The sequence below is a fragment of the Oryctolagus cuniculus genome, chromosome 15, assembly GCF_051225735.1.
Source record: "Oryctolagus cuniculus isolate XC-2025 breed Fujian yellow rabbit chromosome 15, ASM5122573v1, whole genome shotgun sequence".
NCBI classification, from domain to species: domain Eukaryota; kingdom Metazoa; phylum Chordata; class Mammalia; order Lagomorpha; family Leporidae; genus Oryctolagus; species Oryctolagus cuniculus.
Window position 1 is genome coordinate 86,033,176 of NC_142881.1, and position 18,025 is coordinate 86,051,200.

General features: G+C 54.6%; 1 protein-coding gene across 3 annotated transcripts in view; it reads right to left on the reverse strand.

The window, feature by feature from the left end:
• Positions 1-3,755: 3,755 nt before the first annotated feature.
• Positions 3,756-18,025, reverse strand: part of ERCC6 (ERCC excision repair 6, chromatin remodeling factor) — a 74,869-nt gene continuing 60,599 nt past the window's right edge. For 2 of the 3 annotated variants that reach the window (XM_089314177.1, XM_008269831.5), the window contains exons 13-21: positions 17,546-17,761; positions 17,076-17,186; positions 16,437-16,556; positions 15,950-16,044; positions 15,028-15,173; positions 14,238-14,942; positions 11,363-11,567; positions 10,404-10,467; positions 3,756-9,411 (exon numbers count right to left, since the gene is read on the reverse strand). In XM_089314177.1, coding sequence (XP_089170303.1) covers positions 8,977-9,411; positions 10,404-10,467; positions 11,363-11,567; positions 14,238-14,942; positions 15,028-15,173; positions 15,950-16,044; positions 16,437-16,556; positions 17,076-17,186; positions 17,546-17,761 — 2,097 coding nt within the window. In that variant the 3' untranslated portion in view covers positions 3,756-8,976. Of the gene's footprint in view, positions 9,412-10,403; positions 10,468-11,362; positions 11,568-14,237; positions 14,943-15,027; positions 15,174-15,949; positions 16,045-16,436; positions 16,557-17,075; positions 17,187-17,545; positions 17,762-18,025 lie in introns of those variants that run through there. The other variant, XR_016221813.1, reaches the window with a different exon arrangement.

The following is an 18,025-nucleotide window of genomic DNA, read 5'->3' on the forward strand; positions in this document are numbered from 1 at the left end:
GGTGGAAGATGGCCTGAGTGCTTGGGCCCCTGCACCAACATGGGAGACCCGGATGAAGCTCCTGGCTTTAACTTGGCCCTGGCCATTTAGGGAGTGAACCAGCAGAAGCAAGCAGGTGCACTCTCACTCTCTAATCGCCTTTCAAATAAATCAATCTTCAAGAAAATTTTTTATTTCTGTAAGGTTGGCAGTACTGCCCCCTCTTTCATATCTGATCCTAGCAATTTGAGTCCTCTTTCTTTCTCCTCAGTCAAACCAGCTAAAGATTTGTCAATTATGCCAATCACTACAAAGTAGTTCTTGGTGTCATTTTCTCTACTGTTTTGCTCTTTACTTCATTAATTCTCACTCTAATCTTTATTATTTCCTTCCTTCTTGCTTGGGAGCTTGGGAGTTCAGTTTGCTTTTTTTTTTTTTTTTTTTTTCCTAGTGACCTAAGGTGAGGTAGAGTTATCGCTTTAAGATTTTTTTTTTCTTTTTTAAAATCCTCTACTGGAGTGGGGGAAGAGTACTCCCATTCACTGGTCCACTCTCCAAATGCCCACAATGGCCAGAGCTGGACTGAGCCAAAGTCAGGAACTCCATCCAGGTCTCCCACGTGGGTGGCAGGAACCCAATCATTGGAGCCATCACTGCTGCCTCTCAGAGCGTGCACAAGCAGGAAGCTGGACTGGGTGGTGGCGCTGGGACTTGAACCCAGGTACTGATGTGGGACGTGTGCGTCTTAACTGATATCTTAATCACTGGGCTAAACATCTGTCGCCCTCCCTTTTAATATCAGCATTTACGCCTATAAATTTCCCTCTAAAATTCTTAGCTTCATCCCACAAGTTTTGACATGTTGTGCCTTTGTTTTTCCAGAAAACACTTGTATTTTCTGGTTTCTCTTTTGCTTTCTTGACACACTACTTTGTGTGATTTCCTTGTATTTCTGAGTGCCTCATTCTTTTTCCCATTTTTGAATTTCCAACGTAATTCTGTGACTGAGCTCATACCCCCACGCTTTGCCCGATTCCTGTTAAGTTCCCCGGCCCAGCACAACCGGGTACGTTTGAGAAACTAAGTGCTACAGTGGCAGGGTGAACCTTTCTACGTTTAACTTCACTGCTAATCTCAGTCTAGCTGTGCCACCCGTGTTGAACACGGGGTTTGAAGTCTCCCATTATTACTGTTGCCAATTTCTCCATTTCTGTCAGTTCATGGCTTTGGTGCTGTTATTAAACGCCTATGTGTGGGTAACTGACCGTGTTCTTGCTAGAAAAGGTCCCTTGGTCTCTAGTGATTTTTCTTATCTTGTGGTGTGTACCTAATCCAGCTTTCTTGTGGAGACCGTTTTAATACCACTTTCCATCCTTCCACTGTGTGTCTTTGAAACGGAAGTGTGTCTTCTGTAGACAATGCAAAACTGGATATTTTAAAAACTCAACCTCTATCTTTCCATTGGATTGTTTAAACCATCAGTGTTTAATGCTACTGATACAGCTGGATACACATTCATTTTGGTTTTCTCTGAGGCCTTTTTTGTTCCTCTCATTCTCCTACTGTTTTCTCTGCATGGAGTCATTCTTTTTCTAATGCAGTACTTACTGTTGCAGTGTATTTTTGGAGCTTTTCTTAGGTGGCTGTTCTAGGGTCTAGGACAATCTACTCAGACACTGTAACTCCAACAACACCTATGCAAACTGCACCCTCATGTGATTGTACTCTGTTCCCCGACTCTGCAGGTTCCGACTACACATACTACAGCCAAGAGAACACAGTCACAATGCCTACTTCCTTACCTGCTGTCCTCGCATCAGCTCATCACCGTCTCGCTGCCCCCACCTCCTCTGTGCTCTTTTGGGAAGTATGTCACACATTCATTACATTTCTGTGTTACGTCCCAAGGTTGTGTGTGTGTGTGTGTGTGTGTACATATACAAAAACTTAAATTCAATTGCTTTCTCAGTTTATAGAGGAAAGGAGAAATGCACATATTTGGAGAGACACTGTCATCACAGCATCATTTTTCCTGGTACTCCGGGTGAATCTCAGGATTGCAAGTGCTTGCTTTTGGCCCGGAGAACTTATTTTAGCATTTCTTATTAGGCAGGTCTGTTAGCAACAATTTTTGTTGTTTATCTGAGGAGTCCTTATTTCCTTCTCATTGTTGTTTTCAATTTACTTGAGAAGCAGACAGAGCGGGATGCTCCATCCTCTGGTTCAATGCCTAAGTGCACACAACAGCCAGGTGTGGGCGCAGCTGGGAATCCCACCCAGGTCTCCCACGTGGGTGCCAGGAACCCAATCACGTGAGCCGTCACTGCTGCCTCCCAGGGTCTGCACTAGCAGGAAGCTGGGGTCAGGAGCCAGAGAAATGAAACTCAGGCACTCCAGTGTGGGATGTGGGTGTCTGACCTGGCGTCTCACCCACGAGGCTGGATGCCCACCCCCATGTTCATTTTCAATGAACACCCTTGCTGGGTACAGAACTCTTGGTTGGTTGGTTTTCTTTCCTTTGAGCACTTTGAGTGTTGCCCTGTCTTCCATTCTCTGCTATTTCTTCCAAGAAGTCAACTGCTAATCTTACTGAATTAGCCTGCTAAATGATGCGTCATTTTAAGATTTATTTTCTTTATTTGAAAGGTAGAGATAAATCTCCCATCTGCTGGTTCACTCCCCAGATAGTTGCAACAGGCAGAGCTAGACCAGGCCAAAGCCAGGAGCCAGGGGCTTCCTCCGGGTCTCCCACGCGGGTGCAGGGGCCCAAGCTCTCGGGCCATCCTCTACTGCTTTCCCAGGTGCATCAGCAGGGAGCTGGATCAGAAGCGGAGCAGCTGGAACTGGAACCAGCACCCATATGGGATGCATGCACCGCATAAGGTGGCTTGACCCGCTACACCACAGCGCCGGCCCTGTGTCGTTTTCCACCTGTGGCTTTCAGCATTTCTACTATGACACATCTGCGGATCCTTGAATCCTTACCATGCATGAAGTTCACTGAGCTTCCTGTTAGATTCTCAGTATACCTGGGGAGTTTCTGCCATTGTTTCTTTGAAGGTTTGGCTCTCTCCTGTCCTCCCTGTACATCCTGTCCCATGTGCATATAACGGTGTCTTCATGGTGCACCTGTTGCTGTCTCATCTGAGGTTCTCCCTCTCCTCTGGTCTTTGGGTAGCCAAGTCTCTCTGGTTGTGCGAGCTGGCTGAACATCCTTTCTGTTCATTCAGACCTACCCTCGGGCCCCTCCGGTACAAGTGAAATTTGCTATACTTTCAGCTTTAGGAATTTAGCCCCTGCAACCTGGCGCTGGAGGGGGTGACAGATTCTGGCAGCCTGCCCCTCCCGTGGGTGGCACGTCCCTGCACTGGGAGCCCCGTTTTCTTGACTTGACCCAGGCAGCATGGAGCTTCTACCACCTCACTGAGGTGGGGGACTGGATGGTAGCTCAGGTGCCGTGGACTCTCGGGGCTCTTGCCAAGATTTAGTAGAATGTCGCTTCACCTGGTGGATCCAGAGACGCTGTAAGTGTGCGGTGGGCGTGCCTTGTTTGACGATGTTCATCAGTTACTGGCCAGCTTCTGGATCCTGGGATGCACAGGGCTCCCTCACACCGCTGTTCTGGAAGTCAGGAAACTGAGCTGTGCCCTCCCCACCACAAGATGCTGAGAGATTACGTAATCCTACCAGCAGATGCACGGAGTGCAGCTGGCAAGATTCAGCACTGGACTCAGGACTTGGAACGAGCACGCCCCTAATCTGATGCAGACTCCCGCTACAAACAACGGAATGTTTATTTAATCGTAAAGCTTGTATCTCCGAGGTCAGGGACAAGACAGAGATGCCGACTGCCATGATCATTCTTTACCATACGGACATGAAGTGTAAGGATGGGGCTGGACATACACAAGTGTCATTACTGGCAGCCGACACGGCTGTCACATACAGAACAAGTCACAGGCGATCAGAATTAATACAAGTTCAGTAAGTGTGCAAAAACCAACTTCTAACCTAGAAAATGTCACCATTGTTTACTGTACAGCACAGCTAGGAATACATCTGAGATGCACATAACCTTTTCATAAAACCTAAGCCATAATGGAATTATATCTTTATAAATATCTAATAAATAGCGGTATGATCTATTCATAGATGGAAACTCAGTTATCATAAATAACCCTCTCCAACTAATGTGTACATTTATTACAACTGCAGAAATAAGATCCACATGTGACGAGCTTATTGCAAAATTTCTATGGCGTCAAGCTCCAGAAGCCACCATGGCATTTGTGGAGGCCGAGGGGCGTCACTCTACTGCTTTAATAACCCTTTATAAAGCCGCGATGACAGAGACAGGCAGTTACTGGCCAAGTCAGATAACTGAACAAATTCAACAGAACACGGAGCCTAGAAGACATTCCCACAACTGCGTGGAACCCGGACATAAACAGAGATGGCCTTATCAGAGGGGAAGGGACACATTATTTTTAAAGGTGCTAGAAAAATGAGCTACCATACGGAATTAACAGAGAATTGCTGAGAACGTGTTCACACCTTTAGGTGAGGGCAAGGGTCCTTAAAGAAAACGTAACACAGAGGGACTGATCATGCTAAGGCTGAAATTAAAATGCTCTGGATGGTAAACATCATAAACACAGTATACGCGGATGTCCTAGTTCTCCGTGTTCTCATGTAAAAAAGATTCCCAAAGTTAAACATCCGTTAGACACCTAAGGACAAGCCCACTATGAAATGCACAAGACTTTTACGTCATTTCATCCGACAACATAACAGACGTAAAAGAGACCCGCGGAATAGGAAAATCGTAGGCACCACAACAAAGCCTACTGCCCTCAAAAGAGTACACACAGGAATGCGATTCCAACCCAAAGAGCAACTCCATTTCAGCAGAACTTAAACAACACCTGAGTCCATGACACACCTGGATCAGAAAATGCACGCGGCGACGACACTGAAAACAAGAAAAGAGGCGTGGTCACCAAACACAGGGCAGAGCCAGGGCAGAGCCAGATGACGGTGTGCCGAGCATGGCTGGGGAACAGCCCCCCGGCTCCGGCTGCAGAGCGACCTCGCAGAAGGTGGACTTCAGATCAGCGGGGGAAAGGATGGCCTATCCATGACCTCCCGCTTCACTCTGGGGAAACAGGAATAACCCACGGGAAAAGCACGTAAGTGGGACATGGACAGGAGCAGAGAGAGCTACAGATGACAGAGAAAACGTGGAAATACTTGTTGTATAAGCAATCAGGGAGACCCAAGGTAAAGCTAGGTATTTTTTTAAAAACATTTTTTTTCCTCAGTTGACACAGAGACAAGTGGTGCACTCCCCAAACATGGGGAAACCGGGAACTCCTTCGAGGCTTCCCGCACAGGTGGCAGGGACCCGGCTGCTTGAGCCATCATCACTGCCTCCCAGCCTACGTGAGCAAGAAGCTGGGGTCAGGAGCCAGAGGTGGGCACGGAAGCTGAGCACCCTAACATGGGACCAGGGGCACCCCAAATAGCAGCTTAATGACTAGGCTAACCGTCCACCAAGACTGGTTCAAAAAGAACTGAAAAAGAACCCCTATGGGGAATGACACTACTTGCTGATGGCAAAGGTGAGGAGAAAGAGGTCTTTTTTATGAAGTGCGAAACTGAATAAAAGCAATTTCACTCCACCCGTTAACACTAAGAATCTACATCGTTTTCAACCCATTAATTCCACGGAGACAGAGCTGCACCTAGAGGAATTAAAAGACATCTTGCATGTAACATTATGTTTAAAGTTAGTCACATAATAACAAGGTATAACCACACTAGGATAAATTACATGCATAAAACAAACTGGCTGCTCTAAGAGACGCTCCAATAGATGGTGCTTTTAAGAAGTCAGGAATTTATTTCACTCGTAAGCCACAGGTGAAAGGAACACAGTTTAAGGTGGGCAGGCCCCCCTTGTTCATGCTCGGGGCCAGACTGAGCCAAGCATTACAGCCAGCAGGAACGAGGAGTGTCGAGGGGCGTGTACCCCCAGTTCTTCACTTAAGGGCCCATTGGGAAGTTCCCCTCATAGTGCGCTGCCTGAAACTAGTCACACAGCAATAGGTACTTGGCAATTCGGGCGCCACTTGGGACGCTTATATCCCAGGTCCAGGTGCCGGGTTCGAGGCCCCACCCTGCCCCCAATCCCAGCTCCCCTGCTGATGAAAACACTGGGCATCTGTGGGGATGGCACCAGTGTTTGGGTCTCTGCCACCCACCTGACAGCCAAATGGAGTTCCTGGCTCCTGGCTTCGGCCTGGCCCAGTGGATGGGAGACCGTCTGGTCTCTCTGCCTTTCGAATAAACATATAAATAAATAAATAAAAATTATTTCAGAAAAACTTCTGAATAAAAAATAATGCAGTCCCATGGCCATGGAGAAGCACCGGGGAAGCTGAGCTGCCCCGTGTCCGTGTGTGACCCGGGACTTGGCCAGAAGCGGTCCGCCCCGCTCCTGTCAAGTCACTGTAGAGAGAATAGCCCAAAAGGCCACACACCAAGTACAGCCCTTCCTTCGCTCAGACAGCGGCGAGACCGGCGTGGGAGTGGGGAGGCACAGCATGGCTCGCGATGTTTTAACGGAGCTCTGTGTTCGGGTACTAAGGGACTGAAGACGTCTGATGGGATGTAACATGCTGAGCACATGACACATATCTGTGGTACACCAAGCCTCAGAAGCTGCAAATATCACGTTTCTTGAATGAGTCACTATGTGCTATGGATACAAACCACTCCCTTTAGAGTCATCTGTCTGAGCTCCTGCACCCAGAGTGCACACTGGGCCCAGACCCCAGCTGAGGCCAGTCAGGGGCAGAGCAGGGACCGAGCGGGGCCAAGCACTGGTCCAGGAACCCCAGCTCTTTCTGCACCCTAACTTCAGGGCTCCCCAGAAATGAGCCAGTCGTTAGTTGTGACTCCCGTCTGAGGCACGTGCTTAACTCGGGACTTCCTGAACTGTGTAAGAATCCCGTTTACGACTTCCCAGCAAAAGACGGCAAAGTGGGGGAAATAATATCTTCTCCCCCAGTATATAGGGATCAACCTGAAAATGAGCAAGCTAGAATCCAGGACAAGCAGAAAGTCCTCGTGGGACTCTTGACTCTGCCTAGGACATCTCTAAAGGGCAGGACCCCAGGACCAAACCTAAGGAGATGCAGAGCGGAGCGGGCAGAGGCCACGTGCTCCAACCCAACCCAGACAGTAGGTGCACATAAGATCTGGACACAGCTGCCCACTGCAGACATGAGCAAGATGCATGGAGAGGGGCCAGCACGGTGGCATAGAAGGTTAAGTCACTGCCTGTGGCACCAGCATCCCGTAAGGGCACCAGGTCAAGTCCCGGCTGCTCCACTTCTGATCCAGCTCCCTGCTAATGCACCTGGAAAAGCAGTAGAAGATGGCCCATGTGCTTGGGCCCCTGCACCCGCGTGGGGGACCCAGAGGAAGCTCCTGGCTCCTGACTTCAGATTTGCCCAGCTCCAGCCATTGCAGCCATCTGGGGAGTGAACCAGCAGATGGAAGACCTCTCTCTCTGTCTCTCCCACTCTGTGTAACTCTGCCTCTCAAACGAATACATAAATGTAAAAAAAAAAATGCATGGAGCCAGCCCCAGAAGGGGCAAGGGTAACGCCCAGAAACAAGCCTGCGAAAACACACTCAAGGAAGCATGCTGCAGCAGGACGGCGACGGGAGACACGTCAGGAACACAGCGACCATCGGAAAACAAGACTTCAGAGACGAGACTGTAAGATCACGAGAAGGATGCGAGAAAGCCGGGCCTGGAGACTCAGGGCCACGCAGCACGGAACCGCACATCCCTGAACAGCGGGCAGAGAGAGAGGGGCGCAGATGAACGCCGGCCCGCCCAAACAGCAAGGGGTGGCGCGGAGAGTGACAGGCAGGAGGGAGGCAGGGGAGCCTGGACAGAAGCTAACCCACAGGTGCTCCAAGATAACCACGGGACCGAGGCCCAGAGAAGGCTGGGGGCGGGAGGGGGAGGGCAGGGGCGGTCACGTCCACGAGCTGAGTCCCTGACCTGAAATGTTTGGCACGGGAGTATTTTGGATTTCTTTCCTTTTTGGCTTGGGGATATGTGCAAACCCAAGCCGACTGTGAAGTGCATGATTCCTAGGTATACTTCATACACATAGCCTGAAGGAAACGTTACACAACTACACACAGCCTGCACCTCGACTGTCACCCATCCCTCAGCTGAGGTCAGGAGCGGTGGATGTCGGGATCTGCCGAGCAGGGACGCTCGGGCCCTACCTGGCTGTGGTCTGGAGAGATGCCTGCACGTCTTGTGCGGTTTTACACAGCACTTTTGGTTCTGCTTGTTTTGTTTTTATGGTAACGCATCTTTCTCTTGCCCTGAAGCCAACGGTCCCTGTAGTGGGGAAAAGACTCGCGGTGCTCAGAGCAGTCAGGGCACACTCAGCGCCCACAGCCCTGTACAAGCACACACGCTTTCCTTATCACCCAGCTAACTCACACCTCACTTATAAAAATACCTGCAATTTAACAGTACCTCAAGAAGGGCAGCTTAAAGGCAAGTACGATCTGAAAGGTAAGAAAAGGGATTTTGAGTGGTGAATGATCGACGTGAAGTGTTGCAGTCGTGCATCACAGCGATGCTGTTATCAGACAGCGATGACCTCATTTACTGAACAAGTCTGGCTGAACACAGACAAGTTCTTAGCACCAATGACAGGAATTCTTGAGATTTCCGCAGACGTCTGAGCAACCAGGTAAGCGCTCTGACGGCGCGCTCTGGGAAGGGGCCAGTGCGCCCCAGGAGGACCGCCAGCTCCCTGGGTCTGGGGAATGCAGTGCCAGACCAGCCCTCCGAGCACCCCTCCCAACGTCGGCTCCGTGTCTTCTTCCTTGAAGCCTGAAGTACGAGGTAGACGCCATTCAGGGCCGATGTGCGTCGGGCGGGCGCTCGGGGGCTGCTCAGCAGTATTCGGGCTTGAGCTTCCAAATCCCCTCGCCCCCGGCAGCTCTGCGGAAAGTGCACAGGTTTCTCAGCAGCTCCCGGAAGACGCAGGACTGCGAGGCGGACAGCCTGGATTCGAACTCGCGCAGGATCTCCTGCGTGCTGGCCTGGCCGTCCACGCGCGCCTGGAAGGCGATGAAGTTCCTCACCTCCACCAGCAGCTCGTCGTGCTCCGTGGCGCTGGGGGCGGGGGCGGGGGCGGGGCCAGCAGCCCCCAGGAGGTGCCCGTCTTCGCTCTCCAACCGCTCAGGCACGATCAGGTGGTTTCTCGCTCTCATCTTGGCCAACAGCGAGGACGAGGAAGGGGCCCCGGACGAAGACTCTGCTTCTTCTGCATGGCCACTGAAGTGCCCAGGGCCACGGTCCTTTCCTTCCTGCCCCGCAACGCTGTCCTGGGGAGAGAGGGCCACTGCGTTGGTGCAGAATCTCCAGTTCCTGCCCCCACTCCCTCCCACACAGGCCTGTGTGCAGGGCGGTGAGCAGAGGGGGAGGACAGGACACCCCGTGGGACCCCAAGGGAAGGGAAGACCACCCACTGTCGAGGGCCACTTCCCCAAACGGATGAGCAAGTAGGAGAGGGGACGCTGGCCACTGCCCTGGGCCCGTGAGGTGGAGGGGCAGAGGGAGGCAAAGCGCGGGCTGCCTTCCACGCAGGGCCAAAGGAGGACCGAGCGGCCCTGGGCACCTGTGGCCTTGTCCTGCTCCTCCTCCCAGAGAGAGCCCGATGGCCACCGTGGGGTGAGGGGCAGCATCACAGCCTTCCTCCCCCTCCTCTTCTCCTTCACATCAAGTCTCCTTTCTCTTCCCTTCCTTACACTCCACACGAGCTTCTTTAAGACACAATTCTGGCTTTGACTGGGCCTCAGCTCCCTGCTGCTGAACACGGCTGGCATTGGGAGTCAAGGGTTCTCTTCCTAATGCGTTCACGCTCATCTAAAATCAGAGCCTGCAGCCCTGAGCGCGTGAGTTTTCTGAGTTTTCCTGCACTTAGGCCTTACCCAGAAAGACCACAGACTGGCAGCGCTGGGCCTACCCATCTCCCTGAGGCCCTCAGGGCAGGCAGGGGTGGGGAACAGGGGCAGGGGGCCTTCGGCCCAGCAGCCAGGAATCACCGAAAGCAAGGGGCTTCGGGGCCTTCCCTCTGGAGGGCTGGCCCATCCCCTCCACACCGGTGGGCTGCACTGGCCGTGGACACCTGGCCCTGCCTGAACGTGCCGAGGGCAGGACAGGGGAGCTGCTCGGGACCCTGGGCTAAGACTCTGTCTTCGAGAAGGGGCGGCTATGCCGGCAACAGTCATTGCTTCACAGCCAAAGCGGGTGAAATTTTCCCAGCAACCTGGTCAAGCCCCGTTCCCGTGTGGAAAGCGGCCGGCTCGCCCGTTACCTGGCGCTTCTCCGTGGGACGCTGCGCAGACAGGTGCGAATTCCTCTTCTGACCAAACCTACTCCTGCAGAGGAAGACAGGCTTGCCTCCGGGACTGGGCGGGCAACGCGGCCTCGCCACAGCCCCGCCCTCCGCAGCCGGCCTTTCCTCGGCCGTGGCTCTGCCTGCAGGGCCCGTGTGCTCGCTCAGCAGCCGGCTCAGCCTGCAGGGCCCGTGTGCTCGCTCAGCAGCCGGCTCTGCCTGCAGGGCCCGTGTGCTCGCTCAGCAGCCGGCTCTGCCTGCAGGGCCCGTGTGCTCGCTCAGCAGCCGGCTCTGCCTGCAGGGCCTGTGTGCTCGCTCAGCCACGGCTCTGCCTGCAGGGCCCGTGTGCTCGCTCAGCAGCCGGCTCTGCCTGCAGGGCCCGTGTGCTCGCTCAGCAGCCGGCTCTGCCTGCAGGGCCCGTGTGCTCGCTCAGCAGCCGGCTCTGCCTGCAGGGCCCGTGTCCTCGCTCAGCAGCCGGCTCTGCCTGCAGGGCCCGTGTCCTCGCTCAGCAGCCGGCTCTGCCTGCAGGGCCCGTGTCCTCGCTCAGCAGCCGGCTCAGCCTGCAGGGCCCGTGTGCTCGCTCAGCAGCCGGCTCTGCCTGCAGGGCCCGTGTGCTCGCTCAGCAGCCGGCTCTGCCTGCAGGGCCCGTGTCCTCGCTCAGCAGCTGAGGAGCCACCCCCGACTCTTGAGGGGCACACTGCCCAGCACAGGGTCGTCCTCCTCAGGCTGAACCACCCTCCTGTAACTGCCCGCCTCTCACACGAAACCCATCTTTCCCGCAGGAAGTCAGCTTTGGGAGGAGGGGCCCAAGTGAGGACAAGGCGCGATTACCAAGCTCTGGCTGCCACCACCCCACCCTCCGTGCACCCAACGCCCAGCCCAGCCCAGCCGACATCTGCCTCGGCCACTGGCCTGCTGGTGAGCGGGCGAGCTCTTACCTTCCTCCTGCTGGGGCCCCAGATGCTCCCCTGTGGCCAGTCCAGGTGGGAACCCCTGACGTGGCGCCCAGACACCTCTGCCGGGACAGTCTCAGGGCTCGCAGGGCGTCCTGGGCCACTCGGTTGGCTTCAGCCTCCACCAGCACGTAGTCGGGGCTGGCCCCATCCATGATGGCGTCGTGTTTCATGACGCTGTGCACGCCGACTGGCCAGGATGGAAGCAGCAGAGGGCCTGTCAGCGTGTGCGCGGGTGCCGGCTCCCCTCCAGCAGCCAGCGTGGCGGCAGGCAAAGCTAAGGCACGCTGGCTGTGCTGCTGCCCCAGTGCCTGGACTCCTACTCACACACCCCCACTGTAAGGGACAGCAGATCTGCCCGCCCGCCCGCCCGCCCTGTGTGACGGCCCAGGGACCCTGCTCTTATCACGGTCTTAACCCTTAACTTCCTCCCTGTGACCTGGCAGGGATGCAAAAACCGATCAGAAACTCTTTAGTGAAGGGAAAGACATACAACAGAATTACAGAAGTTCTAGAATCTGATGAGCATGAAAACGCTACAGATCACTCAATGCAGCAAGCTGTAGAAAACTCCTAGCCTTGAACACTTACACTGACAAAAATGAAATAAAATTATATGAATTAAATTTCTAAGTTAAAAAAAGCTTGTGCAAAGAAAAAACAAAGCCAAAAAAGTAAATAACCATCAAAATGCGACAGAACCAAAAGCATAAGGTAGAAAGTAATAAAGATCAAAAGCAGAAGTTGACAAGAGCAACCCATCATCTACTTGGTGATTCCAAATCCTGGTGAGTCTGAAGAAAGTCAGCTTAGCCAAGGACGCAGAGTTAGCACGCCGTAGTGCAATCACCTTGAACAGAACCCTGCTCCTGCCGTGATCTTGATCCCAGGCTGACAGACACTGCTGTCTATTTCTGTTTCTCGGTAGCTAACACGTCTTTCCCACCTCCGGGTGCTTGCAAGGTTTTTTCTTTACCGTTTGGACCAATCTGACCATGCTATGTTATGTCCTGGTGTATTTTTCTTTATGTTTCTTGTATTTGGGGTTTATGATGTTTCTTGGATAGGTTGGTTTATGTAATGTGGGAAGTCTGGGGCCATTATTTCTTCAAACTCAAGTGCTGCCCGGCATCAGCTGAGGTCCAGGGGGCCATGCTCTCCTCTATAGCACTCTCACGCCCACTCCAGCCTCCTTGGTGCCCCTGGGCACTCAGCTCTGCCTCCTCAGCACTCTGCTGGGGCTGCATCTGGGGTTTCCATTTATACCACAGCCTGAACACTCTTGCAAGGCAGCGAAGTGGGCCAGCCTGGGGAGGCTGAGTTCATCTGTTCCACTCTGGGAGCCTGAGAACCACTGCCTGCCTCACAGATGGTGCGACGGCTTTAGCTGTTTTCTGTGGGTGGGTAAACGTCATTGCATCTTCGCTGGAAGCCAAACTCATGGTTTATCTAGCCAGACACAGACACAGAGACACAGACAGGTGTACGTCATTTGGACATGTACATGCATGTAGGCATGTGTACACACGCGTACACACATCTGAGTCCTAGCTGTCTAGTGGCCGGGGAAGCGGCGACACCCCAGTAGCAGTGAGCACTCTGAGAACCCAGATCCTGGTGTCTAAGCACCACTCCCCAGGGCTCCTGGAGAACACAGCGGATTCTCGGGCTCAGGCAGAACAAGCCAGCATGCCAGGAAGGGGGTGCTCCAAGAACAGGGGTGTCAGAAAGACAGAGGCGCCAGCCTGTCGGCACCCCCGCCAATCACAGTCACCGGTAGACAACAGAGAGGCCGTGGAGAGCACATAAATGAAGGAGATGAGGCAGGAGGAAGACCTTGTTCCTAAGAATGGCAATCACCATCAGGCGGCCACCACAGTGACAGCTGACAGGAGAGCGTCGCTGACAGACGTCAAAACCAGTGCACACGAGTCGGAGGAGGAACAGGACACCTGCATCTCAGATTCCGACAGAACAGCTCTTCAAAGTGCGCGTTCATTACACGAGACAGACACTAGTGTTCAGAACCTCGCGGATTCCCCCTTAACCAAGCCATCTTGAAAGACAGACCCACGACAAACGCTGCTACTCTCCTCTGTAATTTCTGCCAAACGACGGCTTGCCACATGCATGTGTGACGATGAGGAGGCAGGCACTGGTGCGTGATGGATACAGGAGAGCTCCCTGTACTAGCCAAGCTGAAAGTCTGAAATTCTTTCAACGTAAGAAATTAACACAACTATTTAATCAGGCTGAACAAAAGCCTTGAAGCAGGCACTTGGTGCAGCAGTCACGGTGTCACTTGGGACACCCACAGCCCTATTGGAATGGCTCTGCCCCGATTGCAGATCCCTGATAACACACTCCCTGGGAGGCAACCAGTGAGGGCTCAAGTGGGAGAGCTGGACGGGGTGCCTAGCCCCCAGGCATCTGAGGGGTACACCAGCAGATGGCACGTCTGTCCCTCTGTCTCTCTCGGCTCACCTTGGGGGTGACTGAGCTGTGGGCGCTGTCTACCAGGACCGGAGCTACAGGTGCATCAACTTCCCCTCACGCTTCTCCTGACGTCAGCTCCCAGCTCTGCTTCTAGAGGGCCTGATTCTCCCAAGCCCCTGGCCCTCCCCACCGTGAGCTCTCACTGTCAGCTCCCGTCACTGGAGAACCAGATGCACCCAGCATCTAAGGAGGTTACTGCCACACGGGTAGCACAGCTGCACCTACAGCACCACACGCCTTCCTGTTACAAGTGGCTACTGGCTAGCACTGCCGCTTGCCGAGGGAATGCCGAGAGAGGACGCGGGGTGGAGAGCCTGCTCTGCCCGTTGGCAACAGTGCATGGCACCTGCACCACAAGCATTACCTGACTTCTTGAAAAGCTTTTCCAAGACGTAGTCGTCAGTGCTCCGGGCCCCGGCCTCCCGCGCGTCTTCGCTGTCCTGCTTCCGGTACCGCCTCTTCTTCACCAGGTGTGAGATCCGAGTCCCCTCAAACTTGGCGTCCCTGTGGGGCCTGGAGCTCCGGGGCTGCTGCTTTGGGGTCGCGCATTTCCCGGGGCTCCCTTCTCTGGCCACGTTCTGATGTTTCGTTTTTGCCTTGTGCTTAAGAGAACTATTTTCTGTCTGTTCGCTCTCCCAGAGAGGCCCGGCTTCAGCCCGACAGCCTTCTCTTGGAGAAGAGAGGCCTGGCCTGGCGTCCATGCTCTCCTCGCTGCACAGCCCAGGGGCCTGGCCACATCCTGAGGCGTCTGGACATGTCCCGCTGCCACCGCCGGCCTGAGAGTCCTCCGGCCGAGACGTGGCATGCGGCTCCTCTCCCAGCCCGTCGCCGGGAGTCGCGCTGCCCCTTGTGGGAGGGTCTCCTTGCAAAGGGTCGCCTTCCTCAGAAGCCCCTGCATTCGCTTCCACTCCAGCGGCCTTGGGTTCCTCTGCGGGCACCGGGGCATCGTTTGCCGACGCAGGAGCCTCGGCGAGCGCTCTGCCTTCTGGAAGGCCCCGGTCCGTTCCCAAGGCTGGCTGGCTCTTTCTTTTGAGATGGCGTCTGGGGGTCTGAACATCTGACCCGGTCCCTGCCAAGGGGGAAACACAGCCAACATCACACTGCGGGACTCCCACCCCTCGAGCCACCTGAACCTCCGAGAGATGCCACGGTACCTGCAAAAATGGCACTGGTCTCGGTGCTCTGGGACGCGTCGGGGCTGGTCAGCGTGAACAGCTCGTAGAGGTCATTGGATTTGAAGAACCGCCTCTGCTTTGGATCTTTTAGCACTCTGTTTGTCAAAAACTGCTTGAAGATTTGTCTAGGAAGGCAGAAATTCAGCTGTTATGAACAAATGCAGGGCGCTAGCTCCAAACTCTAGTTATGAAACAATGGCAGCGGCACGAGTGGCCAGACAGTGCCCCAAGCCTTCAGCCTTAGCAAAGCACAATTCAGGAGCCTGCCTGTGCAGCACTGGCCAGGCTCCTCCTGTGTGTCGCAGAATCTGAATTAGAAACAGCTGCTCACCACTCACACCAGGAGTCACCGCACTCCCAGACACACGCCTGTGGCTCCCGGCCTCTCTGAGCCGGGGGCCGCCTGCAGGCTCTGCCTTCACCCTGACCCGTGTGCCCGGCCCCGCCTGCGGCCCTGCCAGCATCCCCTGGCACTGGCATCTCCGCCAAGCAGTGCTGGGCCCTTCTGGGCGCGCATCTTCAGACCAAGCACGCACGTTTCTCCTCTCACGGGATCCCACTCAGCACAGGCCTTTAAGGACACGAGGGCTCCAGGAGTGGCCCATCGCAGCGCGGGAGCAGGGGGCCTCCCCAGAGGAGCTGGGGTACAGCCCGGGGACAAAGCCTGGTGGGGGAGGGGCGGAGACCACAATGTGCCTGTGAGCCCCAGCAACAGCCGGCCGGCCTCTCTCCCAGGGCCACCTCAGCCAAGGACCGCACCTGTGCACTCTGTGGAAATGCCAGTGTCAGCCCAACTCCGTCACGCATTACAACTTTTCTGAAAGAAAGTGGCACTCCAAAGTTAAACGACAGCCGGAAAACCCCCAGAGCAGCGGTGGGAGAGGGCCACACCCGCACTGACCGGTGGTAGATCTTCTCTTCTATGGTGCCCGCGGTCAGGAGCCGGTACACGGTCACCTGCTTCTTCTGGCCTATTCTCCACGCGCGCTCCCGGGCCTGCGGCAGAGAGAGACGTCTCAGCGAGGGCGGGAGCGTGTAGCTTCCAGGGTCAGAATGCTGGCCGGTGACGCCAACAATGAGAATGACGACGATGACAACAACAACGTTCAATATAATAATATAGAAACTATCACAGGGTAGCGATGACTAGTTACGAAGATAAACAGCCAGGTGAGGAAGACAGGATGAGCCGCCTTGGCTGGCCAACAGCGCACCTCTGCATGCGGCAGCTCAGACCTAGCCCAGCACCCCCGGGCACACTGCTGCAGACTCCTCGGCCTGCGACGTGCAAGGGCGGGGACAACCACACAGTGAACCAGCATGGAACCCACTAGCGCCCGCCACGGACCCGCATCCCTAACGGATCCTTTAGACAACAGCAAGCACACCTGTGTGTCCGTGCTCGGGTTCCAGTCGGGGTCGTAGATGATGACTCTGTTGGCTCCGGTCAGGTTGACTCCTAAGCCGCCCACTCGTGTCGTCAGAAGAAACACAAATATGGACGTGTCCTAGAGGCAAGACACAACACGGCTCTCCACCCCGCCCATGCCCCAGGCAAGGACCTGTGGGGAACTGGCACGCTCCCCACAGCTCTTCCTGTAATCCCAGTGCTATCAGTAATACCTAAAATCAGAGTTACCAAGAAGGAAAACAGTCTTTACTTAAACATACACCTCACACACACATACACACACAGAGACACCCATGCACACACACACACAAGCATGTAGACACACCCATGTACACACACCCATACCTTTGTGCACACACACACCCATGCACACACAGACACACCCATGCACGCACACACATGCATACACACCCACCCATGCACACAGACATACCGATGCACACACACACACCTATGCACGCAGACACACTCATGCACACACACACACAAGCAATCACAAAGTGCACAGACGTCAAAGCCAATAGCCCCTTCCCTGCAGCCAGCCCCACATGCAGGCGCTGCGGACACGCTCACACACGGCCGCCGCCCGCGGCTCTCCCGTGGGGTCCCGCGTTACCTCGTTGTACCGGGTGATCAGAGGCTGTCTGGACGCTATGGTCGTGGTGCCGTCCATCTTGAGATAGGTGTACTTCTGGGCTCTGAGGAACACCTCGAGTATGTGCAGCATCTACTTGGGGGAAGGCACAGGTGAACACCGGGGTTTCTCACGCTGTGCAGACGGGCACACCTTCCCCAGCCTGGGGTCATGGAGGCCCCTCTGAGGCACAGAAATCTAAAGGCCGGAAGAGCATCTGTGCCACCTCCTCATGCGTAACTCTTAGAGCTTCCAGGCCCCAACTCATCTGCACGCCAGAAGCACACAGTGAGCTTTAAAACACTTCTGGACGCTGGCTCCCAGCAAAGAACCGAACTCCCGCAGAAACCACAGGCTGCCCCCGGCCCCGTTTCAGACGTGTCCTGTGCTTCAGTTCCGATCCTGAGGTCATAAACGGCCAGCCCGCCTCCCGCCGGGGCTGGTGCGCTCACCTGCCTGGACTGAGAGAACAGCAGCACTCGCTGGCCCTGCTTGTGCCAGATCTTCAACAGCGACTCGACCACGATCATCTTCCCAGAGCGTTTCCAGTATCCAAACTGATCTTCCTCTAGCTCTTCTTCAGGAAGACCTCGGAGATTTTTGGGACCTCCAGAAAAGAGATCAGGGTGGTTGCAGATTTTTCTGAGGGCTACAAGTCCAGAGAAGATCTAAGGCACAAAAGAACGTATGCACTCAGACTTCCCACGCGGAGCGAGGCTGGGGGAGGCGGGCAAGGGGGCTGCCCGAGACAACACAGGACTCCTCCCTGGCTTCTTAGGTTTTTTTTTTCTAAATTAGGAGCTACAAGAAGGTAACTTTCACACACCTTCTTCCGCTGCTACAACTAGAAGATTCTATTGGACTGAGCCTGTCTACAGGGTCATAATCAATTGCTCTGGGTTCCAGCTCTGAGCACATGGCTGTGCAATCTT